General features: G+C 37.4%; 2 protein-coding genes across 2 annotated transcripts in view; one reads left to right on the top strand and one right to left on the bottom strand.

Annotated features, from left to right (window-relative positions):
- LOC307157335 (uncharacterized protein) overlaps positions 1-21,165 on the bottom strand; it is a 625,157-nt gene that overhangs the window by 20,021 nt on the left and 583,971 nt on the right. The gene's annotated exons all lie outside the window — the stretch shown is intronic.
- LOC307157340 (tripartite motif-containing protein 16-like) lies at positions 424-7,922 on the top strand. The gene is made up of 6 exons (XM_079869226.1): positions 424-1,109; positions 3,310-3,405; positions 5,142-5,375; positions 5,793-5,952; positions 6,106-6,153; positions 6,525-7,922. The coding sequence occupies exons 1-6, from the start codon at positions 531-533 to the stop codon at positions 7,070-7,072; spliced, it is 1,665 nt and encodes a 554-aa protein (XP_079725352.1). The 5' UTR covers positions 424-530; the 3' UTR covers positions 7,073-7,922.

Here is a 21,165-nt window from a genome sequence, read left to right as displayed (position 1 = left end):
TGATAAATGGACCGTTAACACTGTTTTGTTCCTCTTATATGAAACATTTTATGAACTTTTGTTCTAATTTTATTGAGAAATTGATAAATATTGTTGTATTGCCCAGTCCTATGTGCACAGGTAAATAATGTATAATAAATACTGCAATATTAAATTAAAGATTTGGCCATTTTGACTTCATGGTGACTCTTCTAGACAGTTTTCAGTCCTGCAGTAACAGTGTAGTATTTAGGATAGAGAATTACTGAACTTTTAAGGTTGTTGTCTTACTTCTCTCTACCTTATATTTTTGAGTGCGTGTCTGAGACTTATTAAACAAAATGTGTTTGTGAACACATGGAAACTAAAAACTTAGCAGGAATGAGGCTCTTCAGGATCAGGAATGTGGAAGCTGCTTTACAGACACGCCTGTTTTGCACACGGCACTCAAACACAGAACCAGGAAACAGGAATCACATGATTCCAGGGAAAGTGAAACTGAAGTGTAGTTGAGCTGTTGTGTGTTTGTGTCTCTGTATTCATGCAGTAAAATGGCAGAAGCCAGAATTTCAGTGAATCAGAATGAGTTCATGTGTTCAGTGTGTCTGGATCTCCTGAAGGATCCAGTGGCCATTCCCTGTGGACACAGTTACTGTAAGGTCTGTATTACAGACTGCTGGGATCAGGAGGATGAGAAGAGAGTCTACAGCTGTCCTCAGTGCAGACAGACCTTCAGGCCAAGACCTGCTTTAGCTAAAAACACCATTCTGGCTGAAATGGTGGAGAAACTGAAGAAGACTGAACTTGCTGCTGACTGTTACGCTGGAGCTGGAGATGTGCAGTGTGACGTCTGTACTGGAAGAAAACACAAAGCCGTCAAGTCCTGTCTGGTGTGTCTGAACTCTTACTGTCAGAATCACCTTGAACAACATGAGAGTTTGTTTAAAGGAAAGAGACACAATCTGACTGATGCCACTGGACGATTGCAGGAGATGATCTGCCAGAAACACGACAAGCTCCTCGAGGTTTTCTGCCGCACTGATCAGAAGTGTATATGTGTGCTGTGTGTGATGGACGAACATAAAAACCACGACACTGTATCAGTGGCAGCACAGAGGACAGAGAAACAGGTATGAACTTAAAGAGTCCCATTATGATCATTTACAGGCTCATAAAGCTGTTTATGGGGTCTACTAGACTACATTTACATCATTGTCTGTTTTCACCCTCTGTCTGAACACTGTTTTAGGGTACGTTTACACAACAACTATATGCAGAAAACAGAAGTTTTTCCTTAGATTTTTCCACGTATGACCGATATTCCGAGTATTTCACCCAAAAAAATTAACATTCATCATTTACTCATGTTTATTCCAAACTGGCATAACTCACTTTTTCTGAGTAACACAAAATAAGTTTTTTTTAAGGAATTTCTCATCTGTCCATATTTTGAAAGTAGAATTAAAGAAATCCATACAACTCCAATGGGAGTGATCAGAGGGTGCTTCTCATTTCTTATTTGTGCATCCTCGTTACCTTTCCTCGCGTCTCAGCTCCACCCCCTTCAGGGTGCGAGAGAAGACTGCAAGGAAAAAAAAAGGAGGACGGAGGAATCGAATGAAAGCTTTTTTATACATTGGAATACTTTATCACTCGAGCGTCACTTTACAGCGTCATCAGTAGCGCTCAAAAAATCTGCCCTTATGTTGTTAAAGTTTGGTTATTCAAGAAATTCAAAATGAATAATAATAAAGCAAGATACCCTGATGAAATATGTGTGATTTATATAAACTGCAAAGGTAAAGTAGCCTAGAAATCTAGATGCACCCTAGCGGCAGCAAATTTGGTTTTGCAGCCAGGGTAGTCTAGCAACTCTCCGTTGGCTTTCGAGCTGGAAAAAACAAACTCTAGTCCGGCCAATCACATAGTGTATAGAGTCGGTCGGTGGTCTTAACATAATGACGGCAGAGTTGCGATGGTTCCAAAGAATGGCGGCTGCTGCTGGCGAACAGCGGTCTTTCGAATCGGCTTTGGCAGCGACTCTGGAGGACTTGGAGTTAAGCTTTTTTTTTTTTTTTTTATTCTTTTTTTTCTTTTTTTCTTTATTTTGGTGTACCAGCATAGACAACAGCATTTATTTCAAATCAGTAGTTGCATTTTTTCTGCTGTTCAATTTTTCTCTTTTTGCATAATACAAAAGTAAATTAAATGATAAATAAAAGTACACATACAAGAAGGTAAAATAAAATGACAACAATAAATAATAACAACATTGGTAACAATAAAAGTTTTTACAACTTGGGGGAGGATAAATGTATACTGAAGGGTGTTAATTCCGGGTTCTCAGTCCATGGTAGAGACTATGGGAGCAAGCACACTATAATTTCCAATATGTGGTAGGGAAGAGTTACAAGGAAGATTACAATGACATTCTTCATTCAGGAGAAAAGGATAATTTGTTCTATACCTCCACAAAGTCTGGCCGTAACAGCCTTACATATTCCACCCACTTGGTCCAGAATTTAATGAACACATTTTTCTGAAGACGGAGGGAAAAAGTAATTCTTTCCGTAACATAGATATCATTTACTATGTCCATCCACTCTTGTATTGTGGGGGGTTCAGGAAGCAACCAACGCCTTGTGAGCGTTTTTTTACCAGCAGATGTTAAAATGCCAAATAAATATTCATCCTGCCGCCTTGTCTGGAAATTTCCTAAAAACATTGTGGAAAAATGCAAGGGAAGGGTAGTGTTAAGTATAATTTCTAATGTTTTATGAAGTTCTGCCCAGAACGGTTTTATTACTGGGCACTCCAAGAATATATGCCAGTGATTGGCTTCCTGAAACCCACACTGTCTCCAACATTTGGTGTGTGTCCCCTCAATATGTGCTTTCTGTTTCGGTGTAATAAAAAATCGTATAAGACACTTCCACCCGAACTCTTGCCATATAAGAGAATTAGTGCATTTCCAAGAGAATTTACATATCTCGAGCCACTCCTCCTTTGATATCGAAAAATTACCTTCTTTTTCCCATTTTTCTTTAATATATTCTGTGGAGTGATATTTTTTTGTTCTGAGGCCTTTATAAAATCTAGATATGACACCCTTATTTAAGTCATCTTGGTATGCACCCATGAATATCTTCAATATTGGGTCATCAAAGTCTGTTTTATTTTTAATGTTCACGCAGACCTATTTATTGAACCTATATAATTATCATGCAAGATCTTTAACCCCTCAATCTCACCACTTCTCTGATACTGGATTCATATCTGTTTAGTTGATGATTAATGTGATGTTTCTCCTGTCATTGGTTTGTCCTTTAGCACCAGCTGAAGGAGACACAGAGGTCGTTCCAGCAGAGGATCCAGCAGAGAGAGAAAGATCTTCAGCAGCTGAGAGAGGCTGTGGCGTCTCATAAGGTGAGTCTTTCTATATTTTCTTTTATTTATTTCTTTATTTTTATTTCGAACAACAAAAAGATACAAATAAAAATACAATATGTATATTGGCACAACCTGAAAGAAAATATCTATAAAGTATTATAACAATAATGTTCGAAAAAGGAGCGGAATGAAACAGAAGCTTATTATTTTTCTCACCCCTTATATAACCTAATGTGACTTTAAAGGAGCATTGCGTAGGTTCTGAAATTTCTAACAGTTACTGACACCAGTGGCCGTTAGAGGAACTGCAGCCAGTCTCATGCTCGTTCTCGGTGCGCACACGCTCGTACGAGCACGACCACGTCAACCAGGGTTGCCGCAGCAACCACTGACGGCTCATCGAGATTCACCAGCGTAATGTTTGAGGTAAAAAAACACCATTTGAAAACACTACCGATTGCCGCTGCTTACTAATAATGGCTGCCGTGCCGTACGGATGTAAGCCCAAGTAGATGAGAACGCGCATGACGTCACATTTTGTGAATTTTCGCGCCGATTCGGGCCCGACTCCTCCACACACAATTGAGCCTACACGCTGATAGAGGCAACCGTGGTGGACAGTCAAGGTGTCATTCTTTTTATTACATCATGGTTGGCTCATACATGTACAAATTAAAACTATATCTTAAAGATTTTTTTAAGTAAAAACCTCCACATAGCTCCTTTAAGAATAATAAATTTGACTGCTCCTGATATCCAACGTTATTAATGATTCTGATTGCTCTCTTTTGTAATGTACATAACGACTGTAGGTTGGCTTTGTAGTTGTTTCTCTAGATTTCCACACAGTAACTCAAATATGGTAGTATAAGTGTATTTATACTATAACATTTATATGTTATCATATAACATGCTGGGGAAAGCAGGTGAAGGCGAGGATGTAAACGCAGGATTTTTAATAAAGTAACACATAAACAGATCAAACAGAACTCAAGGAACAAAACCACAAGGATCACAGAAACAAAAGCAACCATTACATGTACAACAACTGAGAAAGTAACAAGTGAAACACAAGGGCTATAAACACACAGGGGCAAACAACCTAACTAGGTAATGAGGAAACAAGATACACCTGAGGAGATCAACATGAAAAACTACAAAGGACTACAAAACATGGCACAGAACAGGAAATAACAAAAGTCCACAGAAGACAGAAGGGGAACACAACACTAGAATCATGACTTTTTTGTATTATACAGAAGATGCAATGATTTATTATCCAGAATATGTCATGGTTTATTCAATATTGCTATGGTCTTTATCAATTTTGCTTTAACATGTTTTATGTGCAGTTTCCAGCAGATTTTTTGGTCTAAAATCACACCAAGAAATGTATTTTCATATATTCTTTCTATACTTATGTTGGCAATTTTCAATTTTACTTGAGGGTTTGATTTATGTTTTCCAAATAACATAATCGTTGTTTTGTTTATTTTTAATAATAATTTGTTTACATCAAACCACAGTTTTAATTTATTAATTTCTGTTGTGATCACCTCCATAAGCTGCTGTAAATTATCAGAAGAAAATAAAATATTTGTATCATCAGCAAATGAAATAAAGTTTAGTATGTTTGATACTCTGCAAATGTCAATGATGTATATTATAAAAAATGGTTGATTAAATGAAAGTCTGGAGAAGAAGAGAAGTTTGAGACGTCTCAGTCAGGACTCACTGAAGCCACTGTGTGATTGTGATGTGTGTCCTAACAGCGCTCTGCACAGACAGCAGTGGAGGACAGTGAGAGGATCTTCACTGAGCTCATCCGCTCCATTGAGAGAAGCCGCTCTGAGGCGACACAGCGGATCAGAGATCAGGAAAAGACTGCAGTGAGTCGAGCTGAAGGACGACTGGAGCGACTGGAGCAGGAGATCAATGATCTGAGGAGGAGAGACGCTGAGCTGGAGCAGCTTTCACACACACAGGATCACATCCATTTCCTGCAGGTAACAGAGATCTAGAAGAACAGGGTCATAGTGGACTTGAGCAAGAGACTCACAGAGAAACATTTCATGAGAGCAGAATGAGCCGTTGACTGAAGTGTTGAACTGTGTGTTCGGTTATTATATAATCATCGGTCAGACTCTCATCTGATCTTCTTTTGCAAGAGACGCACTTACAAATGCAGTTCAGCTCTGGAAATCTCTTAGGAAACTTTTTTTCTGAAAGATTTATTGAGATTCCAGACAGCAACAGCTCAAAACACTAATATTTAAACACTTTTTTTTATATCATTGTGAAATCCATGAATTTGATGGCACCAGTTTCACTACTAAAGATAAAAAGAGCCGCTCGAATCTGACAGTAGTGCAGGTTATTGATGAAGTGTGGAGGTGATGAGCTTTGATTTCTGTTTCCTGTAGAGTTTCCAGTCTCTCTCAGCTCCTCCTGAATCTACAGACGTAAATGACAATCCCCTCAGTTCTCTCTCCTCTTTTGATGGCGTGAGAGAATCTGTTCGTCAGCTGAGAGACAAACTGGAGGATTTCTGCAAAGAGGAGCTGAAGAAGATCTCTGACAGAGGTAAAGTCCTGGAGATTCATCAGCTCTCAGAAATGATCTTCCATCATCTCATATCATGTAGAAGATCATATTAGAAATGTCTTAGGAACGGATGCAGGGATCATTTTCTCTCGACATGATAATCACACTCTTCATGTCTGTTGATTTCCACAGTCACTTTCACCAACATTGTTCCCAGAACCAGGAACGACTTCCTACAATGTAAGTCACTAATAAAACCAGCAGAAAAACTTATTGTCTTCATGTTCTTCCTGTAGAAGGTGAAAGAAAATGAACTAAATTAATAACTTTTTTTATATCAGAAATTAATCATCACTGAACTTACTTAAGCTGGACAATGACACTATTTTCTTCTAGATCTGCTGTACAGACAAAACAAACTTTGTTGCATTATTTTCCTGTTATCACTGTAAAGCTGCTTTGAAACAATCTGTATTGATCAAAGCACTAAATATATAAAGGTGACTTGACTACTGAGACACTGCTGATATATTGAACATGAAGAGATCAGCTATAATAAAAGATCAGACAGATTCATAATTCCTGATTCTGATGTGTTTTCTCTCCATCAGATTCCCATCAGTTCACTCTGGATCTGAACACAGTGAATAAACACCTCCGTCTGTCTGAGGGGAACAGAGTGATTACTTACACTGGCACAGTTCAGCCGTATCCTGATCATCCAGACAGATTTGATGTGTGTCCTCAGGTGTTGTGTAGAGAGAGTGTGTGTGGACGCTGTTACTGGGAGATTGAGTGGAGTGGAGAATATGTGTTTATATCAGTGTCATATAAGAGCATCAGCAGGAAGGGACGGGGTCATGAGAGTGTGTTTGGATATAATGATCAGTCCTGGAGTTTGATCTGCTCTTCCTCCAGTTACTCATTCATACACAATAAGATAGTGACTGAACTCCCTGTAAAGTCCATCAACAGGAGAATAGGAGTGTATGTGGATTACAGGAGAATAGGAGTGTATGTGGATCACAGTGCAGGAACTCTGTCCTTCTACAGCGTCTCTGACACAATGAGCCTCATCCACACAGTCCAGACCACATTCACTCAACCGCTCTATCCTGGGTTTTGGGTTTATACTGGATCATCAGTGAAACTGTGTTGATGAATCAGAACAGACTGTAGAGAGATTCTACCCATAATGCTTTGAGCTATATGATAAATAACTATCAGTGAGATGTTATAGAGTCTCTTTATTTTCTCTTCATTACATTAATACTACAGCTGATCTTATGTCAGTGAAATAACATTTCAGAATAAATGTGTGTAATGAATCCTCATATAGACAGTCAGATCAGTGTGTGTTTGTGAGTCATGATGAGTGACGGTGTGTATCTGTGCTTTTCTCAAGATCTATTTCAATCATTCAGTTCTATTCATTAATCATTATTACTATTAAAAATGAACTTTCTTTAAATTTATCATTCAATAAAAGAGTAATTTGTCGTGAAATTGATAAATGTCAATGTATTAATAAATGTAAAATACATAAACCCAGATTATCTGATCATACTGTAAACCCTTGATCAGTGAAAGTATGAGCACAATTATTCTAATCCAGTTTACTTTAAATAAATCTCCTCCTGAACATAACTGAATTTGTAGACCTGATACTTTACCATATCTGATATAAGATCAAAACACCAAGGATTGAGTTGAATCATCATCATCATCATCAGTTAAATCCAGAAATATGAAAGAATATTATGAAAGGTATGAAAAAAGGGTTCTTCTGCATCTAGGATTCATCGACAAGCGACACGTGATCTATATGATGACCTTTGACCTTCCTGAAAGATGAGCCAATATTTCTATGTTAAAGAAACCTACTGTAAAACAAAAAAAATTATTTCAGTTTTTGATCTTTTGTGTTTGTCCTATTGTTTGTAATTTGCTTCTTTGTTCTTATTTTTAGAAACAAAAAAATAAAATAACCAAAATATTGTTATTGTGATATATTGTTATTGTTACTTGAAATTAAAATGTCTAACCAACCACCTACTAACACCATAGCAACCACCCAGAATACCATAACAACTGCCTAACAACACCATAGCAACCACCCAGAACACCCTAGCAATGCCCTAGCAACCACCCAGAATACCATAGCAACCCCCAAAACACCCTAGCAACCACTCAGAATACCCTAGCAACCGCCTAGCAACCACCCAGAATACCCTAGCAACTGCCTAGCAACCGCCTATAAACCACCAAGAACACCCTAGCAACCACCTAGCAACCCCCAAAACACCCTAGCAACCACTCAGAATACCATAGCAACTGCCTAGCAACCACCCAGAATACCCTAGCAACTGCCTAGCAACACCATAACAACCATCCAGAATACCCTAGCAACCACCCATAACTCCCTAGCAACCACCCAGAACACCCTAACAACTGCCTAGCAACTCCCTAGCAACCACCCAGAATACCTTGGAAACCACCCAGAACACCATAGCAACCGCCTAGTACAACCCTAGCAACCGTGCCAAATTTTGCCACTGCAAGCACTACTCACATTTTCTTCAGGAAATGTACATTCTAGTCTTGAAATAAGATTTGTCATATCGCCCTGCCCAAAATGATACATAATATGAACTCTGCTTTATTAAGTCATACACTGTTTTTAACTTGTATCTTTTTGAATATTAATACTGTAATATCTGGTATAAATCATTTCTGCACACAAACATTACAGTTTTGCCCTTAAATGCTTATATAAAAAAATATATATATTTACATAATTCAGCAGCATGTGAATGGTCTGGTGGTGTAACATCATAAGGCTGCACTCATAGTTCTGTATTTGTAGATGGCACATTCAGCCGCTCCAGACACGTCTGCGGTCCGCCATCTTGGAGCGGTCAGTGTGTCGTCACTCACAGGAAGCATCAATGATGCCACAACATTGCGCACATAACGTACATTTAATGTTTTTACTTTTACTATGGTAACTGTTTCATGTCATGTTAGCTGACGCCTTAGCCTTGTTGTTTTGTGTATTGTGTTAGTTTAGCAAAATCATCTGCTATCTGCTATAAATCAAAGTCTATTGCAGATATAAATATTCATACATGTGTCAACTACGGTTGCAGATGCTCAGTCAACTTGCTCTCACGTGTCATGGACCGCTGACGTTTTGCGGCTCATTGAAATATGTGCTATTACTATTTAACTATGATCTATTAAAAGTCATTTAAATTACGTGTTCTTTCTTTCTTTGGACATTGTTTTTGTTTTCAGTATGTGCGTGGCAGTGTGGCAGTAGAATAGATGGTGGATGGAAAAGGAGGAAGTGGGTGTTTGGCAAACTGGGAGTGACACACCAAGGAGACAAATCATCAAAACCAGTTCTCCAGTTGAAATGAGGAGCAGAGGAGAACTGATTCCAGTCATAGCTCACCATGGCAAGAGGTATCATCATCATCATCAGTGATGAGTGGAGGGTTTACAGACATGCTCTGCCCCAGCTAGGTTACAGGGTTTATACTATGAACCACAGTGTATTATTTGTTGATGCTTAGACAGGAGTCCATACCCAACACATAGAGAGGGCCTGGAGAACCTATGAGGAGAATGTGTGGAAGAATTACTGGTGGACCACCTAGCAGTTATTAAATGGCATGAATGGCTAGCAAAATAACATCACAATGGATCAGTAGGTCATCTCATTCATGACATTGGAAAACTGTATAGATCATAGGCGTAATATGCAGGTGGGACATGTCCCAACCACTTTTTGCAGGGGTTGATATTGTCCCCACCACTATTGAGACATTTGGTGCATGGGTGCACCTAATACAAATAAAACATCTACAGTTTACTAGCAGCGTATTCATTTAGTTTGTTAAATAAGAGGCGATCTGGCGCTGGAATGTGCTGTTTTGGAAATCACGCTGAGTGTTGGTTACTGCTGTTATCAGTGGCGGAAAGCAACAGTGTTCTCTGGCTTGTGCAGTCTTCATGCCAGGTTCACACATAATCCGTTTGCAGTGTGTATACGGTGTTTGTTTTTCCGTGCCCATGTTAACAGGTTGGAGTCCGGAGACGTAGCAGTGCAGCAATCGTTCACTGAACGTTATCATAAAAGCCCCCCTGTAGTCAATCATTTTATCCCTTAAAACTAATCTTTGATCACCAAAATAACACATTTAAGCATTTTTTCCTTGGAAAACAAATATCTGCATGCCTTTAAATAGCTTGAATGTAACTCTACAACCTTGCCTCATTTAGTATACGTGGTTCTATGAATATTCCACTTGTTGACAATCACACGTTGATCTGATTGGTGAGACTGTCTTTGGTTCACTGCAGTTTTAAGGTGAAAATACTCAGCAATGGTGTTGACATGAATTTGTACATGGTTGGTCTTACAGCATATTAAAAACACCATATAGACATATAAACAACATTAAAAATTTTCACCACAGACTTTAAGGGAAACAAACTTTCACAGGGACTTTAAGTGTTACCAGGTTTCTGCAGCATCAGAGTGTGGATTCAGCAACAACAACAAAAAAAAACACTTCCTCTTACAAACATCTATCATCGAAGACAAAAGATAAATACAAAATAGGCATCTGATTGCCAGAGCAGTGTTTGGTAAACTTGTCAGGAAATTCAGGCTTCTCAAATTTGCCAGTGCCAGTCTTGGTTTCTAAAAAAAGAGAACATACATGAGAAATTAACCGTAGTGTTTTTCAGCAAGTGAACAGGGTGAAGTTCTGAACAAGCAGCTAATGAGCAAATTCGAAACATTGGCATTAATATTACTATAAATTGCTATTACTATACACTGTATAGAGCTGAGGGAGTTCAAGTCAAATAGACAAAAGGGACTACACAAGTCAACTGCAAATTATTCAAAGTACAAGTTGATTGCAAATGAAAGTAAAAGTACACATGAAAACATGGATGCTTAACTCTTCATTTAATCAAAACAATCATTATACTGTTGCAGTATGTATCCAAAGAAAATAATGGATGCAAGCAACGCAACTTCAATTCAAATGAAAATGAATAGTACAAACTCATGGGTGCACAATTTTACAGTTAACATCAAAGGAACAACTCACATTAATTATTATATTGCATAGTTTCACAAAAAAAAAAAACTATAATTAATTTAAAAAAAATAGTTATAATTATACTGTTAATGTAAAATGTAATCTGTACTTGGTCACATATTTGTACTACATCACAGCTCAACAAGGTCAAAACAACTTTATTCTCCTATTGTGGTCTTTTTGCAAATACAGCAACAAAATCCTCCAGGAGAATGGCGGCCAGGATTTTGTGCCCCAAGCTCTTTCTGACTCTACACTCAATACCCCTTAAAAATGACTCAGTCTTTCATCACTCATTGTGTTTCTTAGATAGGTTTTAGTGCGCTTAAAGACAGAAAAACTTTGCTCACAAGCAGCAGTGCTGATAGGTAAGGCGAGTGCAATTTTCTTTAAAGTGCAATTTTACAATGTTTGAAAAACTCATGAACCCTCTTTAAAAGGCTCAATAAATACTGTCAATTCTAGTATATTTCCTGGTAGGGGTCAGAATCTTTTGGTACCTCACGATTCGATTCATATAATTTCTTGAGGTCACGATTTAATTAAAAATGGATTCTCAATTCAAAATGTGCATACATTTTATTGTAGTTTACCGTTTTGTGATACTTCCCTAGTGATAAAAACAAAACAAAATAATACAACCTATACAAAATGTATTTAAAATACATGTATTTTATAGTTATACTACAAATCCATTAACATATTTACTGACATATTGCTTGAAACTTCCTTATATAAATATTATAATTAAACTTTATTTGGAGTACTTCTTTAATGCACAATGCACATTTCTTTATATTAAGCATAAAATGTAAAAATTGTATGATCTATGTATAATATATCTGTATAATATAATATAATGTAAAATATTTCAAATCTACCTAAAGTACTTGCAATAGTTCCACTGTAGCACAATCAAATATATCTTTAGTTGGACCTCAGCACTATTTCCAGATAACTAAAGTGCAGTAAGTTAGTTGTTTCAATTTAGCAGACTTTAAGTATATCAATTAAGTATACCAAAAGTACAATTGCAGGGTATTTATATTAAGTGCATACATATGTTAACATATTTGTATTATACTTAGCATAAAATAAATGTATTTCAAAAACATTTTAGTATATTTATTATTCTCTAGGGTTATTTGACTACAGTTAGTTTAATAGGTCTTAAATATCTTGCTGAGTTAATTGTAAACCTGGAAAATTATTTTTTTCCTTCCCATTTTAGTTAGCTACTTCTGTAATAAAGCAAGGCAGCCCAAAGACAAACAGAAAAACTCAGTACATACAATTCCTTGATAAAAAAAAAAACCTTTTGCAAATATAAAACTGTTAAAGTTTTTCTGGTACAGTAGCATAGGTTTATTTAACATGTCTTAAATACTACAGAAATTGAATAATCAAATGTTAAACAAAACACTGTATAGTCTTCACTGTATGAATTAAATATACATTGATTAATAATAAAGATACAAAAGTGATTCAGTTAAAAGCAGTGATTTTCTGATTTTTTGTTTTGTTTTTTGGATTAACATTAATTAAACGGATGGCAACCGTTTATTAGGCTGTTTTCCCTTTAAGAACAAATCCACGGATCTAATATACTGTTACACATCTGAGTTGATCCCAACAGTTTACACTCACATAGGCATAACAGACTGTTTATCTACTTTATGTGAATAAATAATTTGTATTTGACCATTCAAGCACAATAAGCTGTGAAAGAGAACTGAATTCGGGATTGCACGCATTTACTTTGTAGATTGTCATAAGTGTCAAGCTGAGGATGTTGCAGGTTGAGGCTCTGGAATAATTACTTGTCAAAGTAGTACCATACTTTTTCTCCCTCATATTTTATTTATTTGGTCCAGCACAACTCATAGTGTCAACCTCATATTGACCATTTACAATCTAGAAGGTAAAAATAAATAGAAATGTAAGGATTTTTCTTCTTTATACATGCATGGTTGTACCAGGGAACAGTTCTCCATCATATTGTACAAGGACCCACTTTCCTACTTCCAAAACCGACTCAGCATTCTCTCTTTCTGACTCCACATTGGCTCGGAAGTCAAACTCTTTTGGACTGAAATAGCCACAGGCAAAAATCACAAAAGCAGGACACTTCTTTGGTGTCGATACGGCCTGGTTTTGTTAATGTCAGCTTAAAGGGGTCATATAATGGTACATGCACTTTTACAAGTTGATTGTACTGAAATGTGTGTTGGCAGTGCCTGTACACAACCATCATAAAATGATAAAAATCCATCCAGTGTTTTTTTGTTAATCTTCTTATATGTTTACCCGTCTCAAATCAAGCTGTTTGATTTTTTGACGTCACAAAATCGACGATGGTTGATTGACAGCAGCGTTTCAACACAGACCCGCCCTCGAGAGCGAGCTGTCAATCATAGCACGCTCCGAGCGGCGCGTTCATTGTTGATAGCTGAGGCGCTGAGTAGAATGGCGTCTAAGGCCCCGTCCTCACTACTGCGTTTTCGTTTAAAAACGGAGACCTTTTGCTACGTTTGCACCTCCCGTCCACACTAAAACGGCAAAAACGGAGACCCAAAACGGAGAAGTTTAGAAACGCTGCCGACCCGTTTTCCGTTTTGAATCTCTGGAGGGCGTTTTAGTGTGGACGGGTCAAAACGGAGGACTTTAGAAACGATGACGTAGTAGAGGCTCACGCTCGGCTCTATGATTGGGTGTCATCAGTCATGGCGTATATCTTTGCTAGCAGCTGTTGTCCAAGTAAATTCTGCATTTTACAATGCTATAACTGCCTACATGCGCCAGAGGCAAGCTATTATTCGAGCGATCTGTGACAATTCCCGTGTGCAGCGGCGGTATCGACCGTACATGGAGCGTCGGTTTTGGGTTAACCCGGGAAGAACCAGCGCATGGTGGGATAATTTTATCAATGAAGTTGTGTTTACACCGGCACGCGCATGCCCACTGTTGGCGAATGGTCACGTGATCCGCGTTTTCAGCCGTTTTAATGTGGACGGAGATCAATTCTAATACGCAGCTAAAACGCTGGTGTGGACGTAGATCGTATTCGTTTTAATTCTCCGTTTCTAAACGAAAACGCAGTAGTGTGGACGGAGCCTGAGAGATCGTGGTGTTCTGTTCTTGGGTGTAATAATGAACACAGCAGTCATTTTGATGTTCCTAAATCCGAACCGCTGAAGACGCAGTGGCTGAGTTTGTTTTCGAAGGGAATATTCCCCACGATTAACGTCAATGCTTTCATGTTTGCGCGAATCATTTCACCAGACTGCTTTACAAACGAGGATCAGTATAAAGCTGGTTATTTGCTAAGAAGCTGCTCCTGAAAAAAGGATCGGTACCAACTATCAGTGTTCCTGCTGAACCTCCAGAAGAACTGAAGTGAGTGTAACGTTTTATTGACCTTTATATTAATTTATATTAATCTTTGCAAATCGCTAGCTGAACGCTTCACGATGAATGCGGCTATTTTTACACTCAGGGTACATTACGGCATGTTTTCTATGTACAACATTATCAATATAATTCATAATCCCACGTTTATAATGAACGACGCGTTATGGTTGTGTTATTGTGTTAAGCCGCTTGTCCACCAGCGTCCGATCAATTTTTGTTCCGACGCGACGCCTGTGACGTTTTCGCTGCTTGGGGACAACATCCCTCCAGGCATCATTTTTAACCTGGACATTTCTATATATGTCCAGGCTGGAATCATATATTTCTGGAAAGTTTGAGACAGCAATAATCAATTTTTCCTCCATTTTCGCGCCGGGAAAAATGTACTTTAAATATGAAACCATAGCAATGCCCATACACAAATTCTCGCCGCCGAGTTTCCATTGGCTGCTGCCCCGCGTTTTGATGCTCTCATCTGCATAAAGTATCCACCGAGATACTTTTTTGCAGCGCCGCTGTTGACCAAATCGACGCGACGCGACCCATCATGCTTTGCGGGGGCGTTTTTGCTGCCTGACGTAGTTCCATAGGAAATGAATGGGCTTTGGCGTCGCGTCAGAAATCGAGACGCTGGTGGACAAGCGGCTTTACAAACGGTGTACGCACAGAACAGAGGGGCGGGGTGAGCAAAGCTCATTATCATTTAAAGACACATGCACTTGAACGGCGTGCTGAAAACAGAGCTGTTTTTGACCAGGTAAAATGAGTGTTTTCTTACAATACTAATGAGAATTTTTAATTAAAGTATATTACAAACTTTTAATTTAGACCCTAGAGAATCATATTAGCTTGTACAAAAATGACATTATATGACCCCTTTAAGGAGAAAAGAATAGTAATTTTAGATGGATTAAAAGTCATATTAAATACAGACATACTAATATCAAATGACAGATTGTGTATGTTAAACATATCGTTCAAACTTAAACATCTCTCTTTTAGAGTTTGCAGGAGATTACCTCAATGAACCCTCATAAATGAGTTTCTTTTTAGTTGCATCCATACTCCTCCTAGCATGTACAGTAATTAACTACATTTCACTATTCAGTTTACTTTAGTTTTAAACCATCTCCTATTTACAGTTCTAACCCTCTGGGGTTCTTCATTTATGGGTCACACTCAGGAACTTAGGGTCAAAAATTACCCGGAGGGCGAGATTCAGATAAAAAAAAAAATGTTTTCAGTAAAATCAATGAAATGTATTTTTGTGCAATAATATTTATTAATTTTTATATATATATATATATATATATATATATATATATATATATATATATATATATATATTATTATTATTATTATTATTATTTATTTATCTAAATTAATACTGTATTTCAGGTTAAAGTAGAGACTAGGCTTATAGAAAACAATTTTTGAAGTCAGATTGGTGCCATCTGGTGGATGTAGTGAGCATAATTATCGTGCAATATCATATTTTAACCACTAGATGGATTTACAGCTCTCTGTAGAAAGGCTTGTGAATTCTAGTTGTTTTTGCACATATTTGCCTATTTTTTTTCAGGTTGTGGATTTTAATATATAATAAGAGATTCTCAAAGACTATTTTTGTCAAGTTTTTTGTTTGTTTGTTTGTTTGGTTTAAATGGTAATTTGAAGTGCCAGTTTTACTTTATAATACAGTCAAACCTGAACATTGCATTAGAAAGAAAAACAAATGGAAAGCATTTTGTTACCCATTGTTTTAATTCTAACTTAATAAAAATGCAATTCTTTCAGTCCTAACATTTTTTTTATAAAACTTTTATAATAAACATTTTCATTAAAATTATTTTTTGCAATTCAATAAACAGTAAAGTCCTTGCACACTGAGTCGTTTTTTCGTATTCGTGAATATTCATGATTCGGTGGCTTTAAGTTGCCAAAACACCATTCATAATGCTTGCTACGGATGCGAAAAACGCAGAAAATCGAACCTGATCCGAATTTTTTTTGACGGACGAAAGTTTCCGAGGCAGTGTGCAAGCGTGATTGACATAGCGTGAGGTCGTATTTATTTTTTTACGTGCGAAAATTTCGGATGCGAATTTCGGACTCAGAGTGCAAGGGCCTTAACTCTTCAAAATTGGCAACAGCAATTATGAACAAAAAACTAAAAATATAGCTGCGAGCAGCGATTGCGGGCCCAAGCCGGTGGCACCGCCACCCTGGTGCCTTTAGTTACACTAAAGGCACCGGGATGGCGGTGTCACCGGCTTGGGCCCTCCATCGCTGCTCGCAGCTATATTTATATATTATTATATAATAATTTCCTCCTATTTTTAATATATAAATACATATATATAATTACCTTTTTTTGGATGCTAAACTATTGTTTATTATATGCTTTGTACTTCACTCACGTTCCAATATCGAAGGGAAAAATTATCCTCTTCACATGCGCAAAAATGTGCTTGGAAAATTCACAGTGGAGCGGTGCTTACTGTGAATGTACGAATTGTACTACTGACTATTTAGAGCAGTGTAATCTTTATATGTTAGGTTGACCATTTTATTATTATATTTTATTAAGTCTATAATGAACAGGCTGCAATGTCAAGATTGCAATGCTGGAGTGTGTGTGTGTGTGTGTGTGTGTGTGTGTGTGTGTATGTGTGTTCATGTTTTTCTGTCCCGGTGGGGACTTTAACCTGAATGCACACAAACTCATGGGGACTCGTATCACAGTGGGGACCTAAATAGAGGTCCCCATGGGTAAACAAGCTTCATACTGAATGATTTTTTTTGGAAATGTAAAAATGCAGAAAGTTTTCTGTGATGGGTAGGTTTAGGGGTAGGGTTAGTGTAAGGAGATAAAATATACAGTTTGTACAGTATAAAAATCATTAAATCTATGGAGAGTCCCCACAAAGATAGTAAACCGTGTGTGTGGGTGGGTGTGTGTGGCGTGGGCGCGATTGAACAGTGGACACATAAAAACATACTCCGTCATTATACAGGACGACATTCAAACTGCAAAGTGTTAACTTATATTTGTGTACAGTCGCAATAAAACACAGCATTGTGCTTTTGTAAAATAATTTCAAGCAATCCACCCCCGAAAGGCGCTAATTTTAAAATTAAACTAAAATGCTCATGGCTGCACGGGCATTCATAACGGTGCGCATCCACGGCGAGGAACGAGCAGAACAGAGTGAACGTTTTTCAGTTAATTCCTACTTCCATAGGAATTCATTTGAAACGCCCGCTCAACCACTATCAATGTCAGTGCGGACGAACATATTTTACTTTCGTTTTTAAGTTGGCGATTCAAAAGCCCCCAGCGGTGTCACACGTCGATTAACCGGTGGTAAAATATTTTCACCGTCACATACCTAGTATATTTTTATGTAGATACAATAGGCCTACCTGATTTTGAACACAAGAGGGCAGTATAGCCCTATGTATGACTTGACTTTTATGGGCCTAAATAGTACAATTACTATTTTTAAACTTATAAATATTTATTAAATTGAAAAAAAAAGAATAAAATGGGTTTAGTTGTGATATTTTTATACTTTTATATAGAAATAAATGGTGTTTAATTACATTTTTAGAAGATGAGGCTTTAAGTGTTACTTTACTTTAGTCCCTCACTATAGCAAAACTGTTTGAGATGTTTAATATCCGATCACAATTTAGCATCTTTAATGTATCTTTATCATTTTGAAAAAGTTTGGTGTGAATAAAATAAACCAGTTAGGAAGAGTAGCTAAAAACTCAGAGTCTGAAATATCCAAAAAATCCACATTCAAACCAAAATATCTGACTTCCTTTTGCTCTGAGCTAATAACTGAAAATTAGAAAGTTGTCCGGCTCGGTGAGACCAATATATATACTGATTTTTGTAACTGTTGGTAAAACTAACCCCCCCACTTTTGTCAAATGCATGTTGAAAGTGACACACTTCCTGCTGCCAGTTGGTGGCGCTATAACTTTGACTCACAATAGTTACTTCCATCTGATCGGCCTCTTACCACGAACACACTGCTAAAGTTTCATCAAGATCAGTTAATGTATGCAGAAGTTATAACACTTCGTCTCCTCTCTTTTCTCGCCATAAATTTGTTTCCTCGCCACGGCCAAACCGTTCGAGATATCAAAAATCCGTCTGCAATTTAGCATCCTCAATGTCTTGACTTCATGCTGACTGAGTTTGGAGGTGATTGAATGAATTCTCTAGGAGGAGTACATCACATTCCACAGCAAGCGTTTTCCAAACAACCCATAATAGCCGACTTCCTGTTGGGCTGGCGTGAAACTTGACAGAGGGAAAGTTGTTCGGCCCGATGAAATCTATGTGTGTACCGAGTTTCATATTAATTCATGCAAGTGTGTTTGATATATGGACCAAGTTTTCAGACCCTGTTCAAGAGGGCGCTGTTGAGCCCCCCTGCCACGCCCGTTTCTGAAACTTTTCACATGTCTACTGGCTAATAAGTGTTATGTGTCTGTCGAGTTTCATCCAATTTCAAGCATGCTAAGAGTCTCAAACGCATCCGAAAAGAATATTAAAATTTGATGCGTTGCCACGGCAACAGTATCTAAGATATCAATAATCCTTTCACAGGTCTACATCTGCCGTGTGTCTACATTATACACATAAAGTTTGAAGCAAATCGGGTAAAAGTAAGAGGGTGACTTCAAAGCATTTTGAAAGTGACACACTTCCTGCTGCCAGTTGGTGGCGCTATAACTTTGACTCACAATAGTCACATCCATGTGATCGGCCTCTTACAACGAACACACTGCTGAAGTTTCATCAAGATCAGTTAATGTATGCAGAAGTTATAACACACTTCCTGTGTCCCATTATTCGCCATAAATTCGTTTCCTCGCCACGGCCAAACCGTTCGAGATATCAAAAATCTGTTCGCAAGAATTCATCCTCAATGTCTTGACTTTATTCTCACCGAGTTTGGTGGCGATCGGATGAAATCCCTAGGAGGAGTATTTCACATTCCATTGTATGCGTTTTCCAAACAACGTATAATAACCGACTTCCTGTTGGGCTTTTGTAAAACTTAGAGCACGAAAGTTGTGCGGCCCGATGAGATCTATATGTGTACTGAGTTTCATATTATTACATGCAAGCGTGTTTGATATATGGACCAAGATTTCGGACCCCATTCCAGGGGGCGCTGTCGAGCCCCCCTGCCACGCCCGGGTACCAGCTTCAGCCCGGCCCTGATGGCCGCGGGTTCTGACCTGTGTGCAAAGTTTCAAGAGTTTTTGAGCATGTTAAGGGCCCCAAAAGTGGCAAAAAGTCAAAAAAAAAAATAATGAAGAAAAAAAAAAAAAAAAATCCTTACGAAAACAATAGGGCCTTCGCCCTTTCAGGGCTTGGGCCCTAATAACAGCAAAAGTATAATAATTATCAAACAGTACATGTAAATGGAAAATAGAAAAATAAAAAAAGTGTTTTAAATATCATCATAACTATATATTTACATATTATGTGCATATTATTTACATATTCAATGAACAGTAACTCTTATTCAAAATTGGCAACGGCAATTATGAACAAAAAACTAAAATAACAGCAAAAGTGTAATAATTATCAAACAGTAAATTTAAAATAGAGAAATAAAAAATCATCCTAACTATATTTACATATTATTTACATAATAACTAATTACAGATCACAGTTGTCACATATCACAACAGAGTGTCTCTTACAAATTGGAATGTGGCACCTTGAGCAAATGATGCCTGTTTTCAAATCGTGTGGCAAGCACCTTTTGCATCTTCTTCTTTTGGCGGAGGAGGGACCAGCTGGGGAGGGACCAGTCGTGGAGGAAACTGCTTCCTCATCACATTAATGCCCTTGAAGGGGAATGAAGGGGAACTTGAATGAAGGGAAACACGAGCGTTTTTCCTAGTTCCTCTAAAAAATGCCTCCTCCTATAGCTATCGCCCTGTCTCCAACTGGAATTTATCTCCCTCCAGATGACAAAGGCATTGTAGGCCGATACATCTATCATGTTGTAGAACACTGCCATGGGCCATCGAGCTGTCTTCCTCCGGCAGGTATATGTTGCAACAATCTGGAATATCACAAAAAAGCATACACAAACATTTAGTATTACTGCTGACATCCAGTGATAGTTCAATTCACTTTACATGCCATTTAGCTTAGAATAAAAAAAAGTATTTTATGCAATTATTTATGTATATGTGTATATATATATATATATATACATATACACATTTATAATATATATATATATATATATATATATATACACACACACACACACATATACATAAATAATTGCATAAAATACTTTTTTTTAAATTCTAAGCTAAATGGCATGTAAAGTGAATTGAACTATCACTGGATGTCATATATATATATATATATATATATATATATATATATATATATATATATATATATATATATATATATACAGTGCTATGCATAAGTTTAGACACCCATGCTAAAGTTGACTAAAAAGAGGAATAAAAAATCATCTTTTGGAAATTGAACTTAATGCCTTAATTTAAAAAATTAGGAAAAATCCAACCTTTAAGGACACCAATTTTCTTTGTGAATGAATAATGTATCGTAAATAAATAAATGTTCTTCCTTAAAATACAGGGTGCATAAGTTTGGACACCCCTATGTTAAATTCCCATAGAGGCAGGCAGATTTTTATTT

The sequence above is a fragment of the Squalius cephalus genome, assembly GCF_949319135.1.
Source record: "Squalius cephalus genome assembly, chromosome: 4".
Taxonomy (NCBI): Eukaryota; Metazoa; Chordata; class Actinopteri; order Cypriniformes; family Leuciscidae; genus Squalius; species Squalius cephalus.
Note: the sequence above shows the minus strand (reverse complement) of the source record. Positions and strands in the feature narration are given on the sequence as shown.

Excerpts from the sequence above, each read along its gene's own strand:
- LOC307157340 (XM_079869226.1), top strand. The coding sequence starts at position 531 with ATGGCAGAAGCCAGAATTTCAGTGAATCAGAATGAGTTCATGTGTTCA. Across the intron at positions 1,110-3,309 it reads CACAGAGGACAGAGAAACAG|CACCAGCTGAAGGAGACACA; the intron begins GTATGAACTTAA and ends TTTGTCCTTTAG. Across the intron at positions 3,406-5,141 it reads AGGCTGTGGCGTCTCATAAG|CGCTCTGCACAGACAGCAGT; the intron begins GTGAGTCTTTCT and ends GTGTCCTAACAG.